Here is a 10,067-nt window from a genome sequence, read left to right as displayed (position 1 = left end):
ATATATATTTTATGTTTTTTGTTTTTTTTTTTTTTTTTTTTTTTTGTTAGCTAATCTCTTAACTTTTCGTTTCATTTAAACTGCTATGAGTACCCATTTGGAGTAAGGGCTAGACAACCTATTCGAAAAGAGACATGCCAGAAGTTCTAGGATATATATCCTAGACAGATAGATAGATAGATAGATAGATAAGAAGAAAAATACCACTGTTTGTATGATGTATCATTATTATTTTAAATTTAAATAGTGTAAATATCATGCAGAGACTGGGTACTAGCCCTGCAGCCAGCTTTTCTTGATTCAGGTGGTCAAGCTTTGTCATTTACCTAGCCTGAGGTTTACCTGCTCTTCAGATATTTAACAAAAACTGTTAATCAGTGACGTGAAATTTCCATGAATAGCTCTAATCCCACACACCTCACTGTTGCTGTAACGAGCCAGTTCTGAAATGAAACGCATATGGTCGTCTCTGATTTGGATCATCTGCTCACATATATTGTATTGAGGACTGCTGCTGGAAGACGTGCACGTCCATCTGTTTCAGACGACAAAAAAAACTCACCTAAATCAGTTTAGGCAATAAACAGTACAACTAATACTGCAAAGAAAGAACCACAATGCATGACCTTTTAAAAAACATCTTCCTTCTCCTCTATTTGAGGCCTTTCTTCTCCTCACACCTCTACCTCTGACCCTGCACAATCCACTAGTGATGGATTGCCCTTCTGAGTTCAAACAGCACTTCCTCCAAGTCTTTAAAAAAAACTTTTTTCTTTTCTTTTCTGTACTTTTTAAAGGCTACTGCTATGAAATACAAACCAGCATCTCTCTTCAGGAGCATACACTTAGGGACCAAAAAGTATTGAAAGGCAGGGCAGAAGTATAGGTATAGGCTGCAAGATACATCTAGCTACCTTCAGATTGCTTTTTGTATTCTTGTTTAGCTAAGAAGAGCCTACAGTATGCTCTCAACTATAAAAAAAAGGCATTATGAAATACTATCAATATGTTATCAAGAGGGACACAAAAGACATGCTACCAAGAATGTCATGTTAAGTAGCCTCATATTTTTAGTAGCTCAGTAGGCCCACTGCTGTTGATTTTCTCTTAGCAATTACATGCAGGTTATGTGTTTTTTCTGCAGGAATTAAAATGCAAAGCACTACATTCTAAATTCATGTAACTGCATGGAGGGAAGGTCTTGGAGGAGCATGGAAACGTTCACTAAAACAAAGCAATAACCATAAACCATGGAACCATTTATGTAAAAACTGGCTGCATTTTCCAGCTATTTTGCTGTGCTGCACACCTAGCCAAAAAAAAAACAGAGGGGGGAGACAAGCTAAGTTGCTGCTCCATATACAATATACACATGCCTATTTACCCATGCACTGCTCACCTTGCTTAGTAAAATCCTTCATTTCTTTTAAAGAAAGTTTCATATTTAAAGGAAAAAATAAAAATGAAATTAGTGTAAGATAAAATTCATTTCCTCCAGCCCAGGTGATAAGAAACGTTACAGATGCAAGAATGAGCTCAGCACCATAGACAGGTCTTTAAACAACTTGTTTCTTTAGTTGTATCTATTACATGTAGTAATATGAAATACCCACACCAAAAAGTAGACCAAAGTGAAAATCCTATTAAAGTAATTACCACAGACCCACAGACTAACGGATGATTATGAAAATAACTCCAAGGGTCTGACTTTCCCCAGCCCAGACACTCCCTTCTTTGTTTCCTTCTCCCCTTTACCTGGACTTATTTTCCTCATAATGGGCACTGGTCTTAATGTATCTTGCAAGTTCAATTTGCATGTCACCAAACAGTGGGACAACCTGCAACTGCTGTACACAGGGAATAAATCAGATTAGATAAATTATTAAACACAAATCTTAGTGAAAGGAAACCATTATTTACCCATATTATAGTCCCAAGTGATCTTTATTTTCTTTAATTATATTTAAAATGCACGGGGAATTACCTTTAAATCTCATATTAAGATCACATCTTAACTAACCTTAAAGAACTTGTCTATCTTGGCTAAATTTATCCTTTTCTTTGCATCCAGCTTATAGATGTTACTGACACTTCCATCCATCAGGTACAGTCCAAAGCCCATAACCTGAAAAATAAAAAACCAAACCTCTCTGCAAAAGGACCTCAGAGGTAAAAACCTGCTGCAGTAAGACCGTTCTTCATATCATTAAAAAAAAAAGTAATATTTAAAAAGCCACAGTCCTGAAACACCCACCCTCCTCCAAACAGAATGTATTTTCAAATACATACATTTCAGTAGTATTCTTTTATTATATGTGTATTAGTAGTTTGTACATTAACATTAGCCTGATCAGTTATCCTTAAAAGATAGTACTTGTTTATATGAAGGTTTAGCACACAAAAAAATCTCACTGAAACTAGAGTCTGGCTATTTTTAGACAGGTTTTTTTTCACTTCCATTTTATTAAAATTCTGTATATGCAAACGGATCTGTAACAGAATTTTAGATCCAGTATCTCTGAGCTATTGCTTTTTATGGCTTTCAGCATATCTCTGAATTATACACACAAGAGCTCAGAAGCATCCAAAAAAAAATCTAATTACATTTTGTCCAAGTTATTCATTAACATAAAGTTATAATTCAGTATGTACAATAGCAGGAGCTGGGCACTAGCCACTCAATGTGTTCTAAGCACACATTTATCGAACAAAAGGCCTAAATACAAAAGACACGTTGGACATCCCTGCAGACAGAACGCAAATGTTGTAGAGTTCATGTTTCAGGATGCTTCCATTTGGTCCTAATAAACAGAGCTCTTCAGAAGCTAAACACTGAAGTGACTCAAAATATTTGTCATGAGGCAAATTTTCAATTCTTAGCCTATGCCTTTTCTTCCACTGCAAGACATGCAGCTGATAAGATCAGCCACACTTCATATTGCCCAGCACTCTCTTATTACATGTACATATTCCAGCTAACTAAACTTACCTACTTACTAATCCTAATTTTAAGCTACTTGTTCCCTGAAATCTTTGATACACAGCCCCACCGCCAAAAGCTTTTTATACAAATTTGCCACATATCTAAAAATAAAACTTAGTAGTTCCTTTCTGTCGTCATACTTGATAGAAACACAATTCCATTGAACTGGTTTCCTAGCAAGGCTGCAGTTCAATTGGGACAACTTCAATTTATGAAAAACAAAAATGGATTAGAAACTTTCTAAATAGATTTAGCATGCAATATAATAAAAAGACAATGGAGATGGGAAAAAAAAGGAATAATTTGAGTTATTTAAAAAAAAAAAGCAAAACAAAAAAGAACAGGAATTCAGACATCCGGGTCCTGCCTGAACAATTCTTTTTTAATTTTGTACCAGAAAGAAACTTACTTTCAAAAGCATATGTTTCTCACTGGGCGTTAGATACATTTTGTTCTCATAGTAGTCCACACACAAATTTACAATATCTGCAAGCAGTTCTTCATAGCCAACGATCACCTCCAACTGCTGCTGTAAAGACTGGAAAAAAAAGAACAAAAGGATATTAGTCAACTAATTATACTCCCGGGGGAACAACCGTTACACCAAATTGGAAGAGTTTTATTTTAATAGTTTTGTAAAGCATTAGGTATTTTGCAAAAAGACAATTAAAGCTTACTTGTGTTATCTTGTTGTGATTGGCAAGGAACATGGAGAGGTTCTGTGATTCTTGAATGGACTGAGGATCTGCCATTTTCCGCAGGAACTGAGCAGCTCTTTGAAAACAGAAGAAAAAACAGTATGTCCCTTTGGCAGGACTGCTTGTAACCAAATCCGTCCCCTCTCAATAAAAACACACTCATCCCCAAATCTACCAGGGGAACTGTGAGTTGTCAGCACATCTTCAACTGCCAGTACAATGGTGTATCATTCACTGCTTGTACAGGATTGTCAACCTCAGTGCATCTCCCACCTCCAAACTCCTGAATCAAGCAGAAAGAGAACTTGGCAGACACAGCCAGTACTTTTTTTGCCACAGCTTTATAAAAGTGAGTTATCAAAACACAGGCTATGGACTCAACAAATCTGTGTCAACAGCCTGTTTCATAAAAGGTAAAGGGAAGGCTTTTTAGGAAAATAGCTGAACAGAAACGTGAAAGTTCACTATAAGAAAGATACGGATTTAGTTTATCCCAAATGACCTGTTTTCCAATCCCAAATCTCCCGCTGCACCCTAGTTAAAAGACCCAATCCAACCTAGCCCAAAAACCATTGGGGATATCCCTCAACTGATGGGGACAGCAGTGGCTCTATAGACCCAAGCCACGCAACAACCCAGGAAAAGTCAGCCTTCCAGAAAACAGAGTTTGTTCTCCAGAAGCATGCCTCCAAAGAAAAAAAAACACAAACCAAGTAAGTTTAAGAGGTTTCCAGGCACAACAACAACTACAAAAGGCAACTACTGGTAAAGGTAGAAATTAAATCTCATGTAAGTGGAAGCAGCATAGATAAAATTGGCTAGTCATTGCCTGAATGGTTTTCTGTATGAAAGACCACAGATGCTACAGCTGGCATAAAGACTGTCTTCCCCTGCTGCTCTGACCACTGTGGTCGACTAAAGATACCCAATACCATCTGGCAGCTCAAGCACAAAACTTGGCCACTGATATCCCACCCTCTTCCCCTCCCTGCTACACCCACGGTCACAACAACCCTGAAATGTCTTAAGTACAAGTGTAACAACTCTGAGCTACAAATGTCAAAAGTAGATGCCAAAAATAGAACACAATAGAATAGAACAAAACAGAATAGAAGTGGCACAAGCGACCGGAAAGCTGGTTTCCTCTCAAACTTAAAAAGAAAAGCTTTATTGAGCAAAGTATATTCATTACGTTTAGCGTATACCAAGACAGAAGTATTTGACAGCTTGGCATTAAAGGGCAGAAGAACCTTTTGCTGCTGGAAGAACAGCATAAAGAAAATAGATTTATTCAACTGCCTAACTGCAGTCAGTGCATCCCTAGTTTCAAGGTAGTCTGTCCCACGCATGAAGGGACTACTTTTGAAGAGAAAGCTATCAGAAAAAGAGCAACTGCTGCCATCTCCTGGGAGGCCTGTATCCTGGCAGCAGAAACCCAGGTCCTGTTGCTCCTTGCCACTTACCGCTTGTAGGCTGAATGGTCATTCTTCACGCTGCACTTCATATTTTTCAGCTCATCCAATACCGCAAACATGTTGATGAATTTGCCCAGTGTGATCAGATATGCTTCAGACACAAAGTCCTTCCTCCTCTCCGCATGGCACAAGCGTCTCACCTCCCCACAAAATCGTTCAATCGCGTTTCTCTAATGGGGAAAAAAAGAGAAGAAACCGGGAGTAAAAGCCATGGCGTTTCCAGGAAAAAAGTTTCATCGTGGAACTGGAGTGGGTCCAATGAAAAGTGCCACTGAAGCAGAAAAATGTTTAAAGCATGCAAGGCTAACAAGTCATCAGCACAGACTTTCCAGCTCCACCTCTGTGTACTTGCTGTGTGCTACAAGTGTCACCAGTGATTTTTGCCACAGAGCTTGCCTGGCACAAGGGGCAAGCTTCTTCTTTGCAGATTAAATCCCTTTGAAACAAGTAATTTCATCTTCTTTAGCGAGAAAGTGTATATGCATTAAAAGGCAGATTATAGGTATATTCTCTTCAAACAAAAAAATACCACAGCACACTGATTAATAGCAGTACATGCCAACTCACAAAATCACCCTGCCACATGTTTATTTGAGGGCTTATTTCCAAGCACACATCAGGGCCATTTGAGATGGACATTACAAGTACAAAAAAGACAGCAACTTCGAATGTAGAGAGGAATCCATTCTGAGTTTAGAGCACTAATCTCCTTGAACAAAAGGAGATTGTTTGTAGTCAGTAAGATTCACCAGTTGGGGAAGACGACAGGAAATACTACATTTCATTCAGTCTCCTCTTCCTGTGTGCTCTGGGGCTCGCAGGCTCTAGCTGCTCTGGCTCCCTCCGAATGCCTGGAAGCATCCTCAGTCCATTGAACCAAATGGCAAGCTGCCAGCACGGGAGGAGAAAGCAAGACAGACTGCTATTCTCCAGCGCCCGTGTAGCTCGGATGGCTGGCAGGTCACAACAGCTGGGTTAGCTTGCCTCAATTACGAATTTCTGCTGCAAAGTTGCACCTGCTGCTCTGGTGTCCAGACTTGTGGATCCCTCACCCCCCAACAAATGGTTTCTGTGCCGAGATGCTTTTATGTATAGATGTGAAACGTATTATATTTCTATTTCCTTTCTTCCTAAAGTGCCAGAACTGTCCCCATGTACTACATAGGGACCATATGCAATTACCTTTGATTTTATGCTGAAAGTCTTAATGGAGATCGCCTGAAGTTTTTAAGAAAGGCATTAGAAATTCTGCCCTTCTGTGAGACAATATGGTTTTTTTTTTTTCAAAGTATAATGGTCAGGCCTTGGAACAGGCTGCCCAGGGAAGCGGCTGAGTCACCATCCCTGGAAGTATTTAAAAGACGTGTAGATGAGGCGCTTAGGGACATGGTTTAGTGGGCATGGTGGTGTTGGGTTGACGGTTGGACTCGATGACCTTAGAGGTCTCTTCCAACCTTAATGATTCTATGATTCTATGACTAGGTTCAGTATCTGAGCATACAATATCAAGCATATAAAATAGGAATATAAAAATACATGCCTACTGACAAATTTTGTTTCCATTCCTTTTACCTGAAAATACATAAAATTCATCAGTTTTGTGACTTCTGGCTCCAAAACTTCGACAGTTTTCTCATAAATTTCTACTCTGTTAGGCTGCTCGTTGCACTTGACCTGAAGACAATTAAAGAGATCATTACACTTGGAACTTTTCCTGGTAAAGCCTCAGAAACTAAGAACCCCAATGACAACTTGAGAAAATGTATTATCATCCTGAAGAGACAAACTTACGGCATAAATTGCCGATTTTGGTAATTTTATGCTAGTCTTCTAAGATTAACTCTGTGTGTTTAAAAAAAAAAAAACAAAACACTAATATTTTTCTCTCTATTAGCACAGCAAATAATTTAGTTTTCAAACACCTCTGTATGGTTAGGACAATATTCTTTCCACATTATTAAGCCACTTGCTTAAAGTCATGCACTAAATAGGGCCAAAACCAGAAATTAAAACAGATTACCTGATTTCCACTCTAAATATTTAAACCACAGGATAAGCCTTCCTTGCATTTCAGTACAAAAATAATTGCATTACAAACTCTTTATAAAGCAGGCAGGTGTCAGCTCATGGTTACAATTTTGTTCAGTTTTCTGATGCATCTTAATATTCTTTCCCACTCCACCACTGTACAACCATTCCCAGACACTTGAGACTGCCTACGGACTTCTCACCTATTCACAGCGTTTTAGTTTGCATACAGATCAATAAAACACTGTGTAGTTCTGACATTCAGAATATTACTACCTAGGATGTCTAGAAACTTAAATGTTTAACCTGAATTGTAATTATTACATGCTATGCCACCTGCTAAACCTGTTCTGAACTTAATACTTAAGTTGGGGGGGGTCCATTCTCTTGAATGAAACTAATTAAATTTTTACCTCAAACAGATCTGACAAAGATTTTCCTTCTAGAACACATTACCCCTATATTACTCTTGAACCAATCAGTAAGATTAACACAAAACCCATGAGGTATTGCTACAGCTCCCTTTACGAAAGAAAAAAAAACACCAACAACAAACAAACAAAAAAAAACAGAACAAAGAGACTAACTGGTCCCCAAGTGCTAAAAGACACTATGGCATGCCCAGCTTGCCTATTCGGGAGTCAAAGTAGACTACATTTCATAGCTCCTTGATAAAGCTATATCCATGTAACTCCACATCAAAACAAGACAGAAGTTCACACAATGCATGACAGTTTAATTTTCATCCTTTACCTGAGGAATGGCTCTCGAACAGCTTCTCCATGTGTATAACATGACTGCATATTCCTGACCCTCTTCTAGCATTTCATTCTGTAAGAAAGACACTCAGCATAATTAGGCACTGTAATAGAAAAGGGCTAAATCCACCTGTCTTCCATCATTCCAAAACCTTGTCCAAACAAACCTATTTATCTTATCAGAATGTATATGTACAAACACAAATATATTGCAAGCTGAATAATACATCATACAGTATGTATGTAAACTAATATTACCATAATGCATAGGCTCAGCTGGCATTTTACATGTATTAGCGCTGACCAGCTACTGATGTCCAGCTTGGCTATAATCCAACAGCTAAAAAAAAATTTCATTTATTCTCAGTCATCTATTTTAGCACCCAACCTAATTCTGAGAGAATTAACATCACCATCTTCATACCACGTAAGCCAACAAACACCTACCAGATCACTAATCAACAACTGCAGCAATTATACCTACCTAATGACAAAAAATATTATTTCCCCAGATCAGATTGGGTTTTGTGTTGTTCTTTCTTCCCAAAACTAAAGACACTGTGATCTATAAATAAAAATGCTAATCTGAAGAGGGGTGGGGGGTTTATTTTTCTTTTTAAACTCGGGTACTGCAGGTGGAATGGTCAAGGATGAAAGTCAGCACACCCAAAGCAATATCCTTTTTTACATGTCAAAGGAGAGGGCCTACAACATCCAAACAATCAAAACAGGCTAAGGAGTCACCAGGTAATTTTAAGAGTAGATTGGTGTAAATTTACATAATTTTCAGTAGCATGTAATCAGGTGCTTAACCTGCCCATTCTACTGTTTGTGAATTGGCTTCTAGAATTACAAGACATATTATTCTTCATTTTCCAAGAGTGCCATGAAAAAACGGCAAGTTCAGTACAGACCAGCGTTTGCAGCCTGCAAGTTCTTTTGTATCCCAAAACAGCAACACCATCAGCAGAGATGGATGGAGTTACTAGTATGAAGTCTTGTCTTATGTTGTGGAACTGTTAAAAACCACAGAATACCTTACACAAAAGCATGCCAATAAACCACTAACATACACACTCCACAGTGAGGAAGCCAACAAAAACCCTCAACGTCACTAAACTGACAGAGAAATAGTGGAAATTTGGGAGGATGGAAGGTAATTTTTCACTCAAGTTACAGCAGCTATCTGTCAATACAAGCTGCTCACCTCAGAATACTGGAAAAATGCACAATGAAAGCAAGAAACTTTTGAGCAGCATTGGTTGATCAAGAAGAAAGACCATTTTAAAATTATCAAGAAGTACACGTATGAAAAAAGAAAAGCCACACACTTTTTCATCTCACTGCCTCCTGGAAGTGTTGCAGGTTTCTGGTTTTCTGTGACCACAATTCTTATAATGAAATGCAAGAAGACATGTTCCTCTCCTTTTATACCAAGTTACCACAAAAGTGTATATCTGAACATCTACTTACCATACTAGAATGGACTGTAGCTTGCTCAATGTATCTTGCAATGCCAGTGACAAATGCATTTCTGTCTTCAAAATTAGTGTTGAAGTTTGGCTGCAGAGAAAGCAAAATGCAGAATTTTATCCTTGGTAGGGAGAAGAATTCTTACATATATTGCAAATATAAACACACTTTGGGTTTTGTTTTGGGTTTTTTTTTTTTAAAAGCACATACTACTTTTTCTTAACAGCAATGGGAAATGGAAAAATTCTTTTTCCTGCAATGATAACACACCTGGTAAAGCAGAGATGATGGCGGGGGTTCGATACATGGTTGCTGATCTGGCAATGGTAATTCCTCCAAGAGATCCACATTGGACAAGGCATCCTCCAGGGTTACTTGAGCAGTCATTTTGCACCTGGTTAAAAAATACATACATACATATAGATATGTATACACACATACATATAACTTTTTATATGTTATTTTATACACAAAAACAAATGAGTAAGATGAAGAGCAGGGAACTACTTATGTTGTGGGAAGTGTGCAGTTTCCCTTCCACCATAACAGAAGGGAAACAGTCAAACTGGAACCCAGTTTGGTTTTAGTATACAAGACTTTTAGGACTAACATCCTCCTCCTTACTTTTATGAGTTGAGAAATATTTCTCTTC

At 38.1% G+C, this 10,067-nt stretch overlaps 1 protein-coding gene across 1 annotated transcript in view; it reads right to left on the bottom strand.

Annotated features, from left to right (window-relative positions):
- The window catches only part of LOC104080878 (cytoplasmic FMR1-interacting protein 1), a gene marked incomplete at its 3' end in the record, with an annotated part of 20,242 nt that extends 10,440 nt beyond the window's left edge, over nt 1-9,802 (bottom strand). The window contains exons 1-10 of the mRNA XM_009583415.1: nt 9,686-9,802; nt 9,416-9,505; nt 7,938-8,015; nt 6,729-6,830; nt 5,145-5,326; nt 3,661-3,757; nt 3,393-3,521; nt 2,021-2,125; nt 1,756-1,847; nt 418-535 (exon numbers count right to left, since the gene is read on the bottom strand). Of these exons, the coding sequence (XP_009581710.1) occupies nt 418-535; nt 1,756-1,847; nt 2,021-2,125; nt 3,393-3,521; nt 3,661-3,757; nt 5,145-5,326; nt 6,729-6,830; nt 7,938-8,015; nt 9,416-9,505; nt 9,686-9,802 (1,110 nt within the window). The remainder of the gene's footprint in view (nt 1-417; nt 536-1,755; nt 1,848-2,020; nt 2,126-3,392; nt 3,522-3,660; nt 3,758-5,144; nt 5,327-6,728; nt 6,831-7,937; nt 8,016-9,415; nt 9,506-9,685) is intronic.
- Between the last annotated feature and the right edge of the window lie 265 nt (nt 9,803-10,067).

Source organism: Fulmarus glacialis, unplaced genomic scaffold (genome assembly GCF_000690835.1).
Source record: "Fulmarus glacialis isolate BGI_N327 unplaced genomic scaffold, ASM69083v1 scaffold33588, whole genome shotgun sequence".
NCBI lineage: Eukaryota > Metazoa > Chordata > Aves > Procellariiformes > Procellariidae > Fulmarus > Fulmarus glacialis.
Note: the sequence above shows the minus strand (reverse complement) of the source record. Positions and strands in the feature narration are given on the sequence as shown.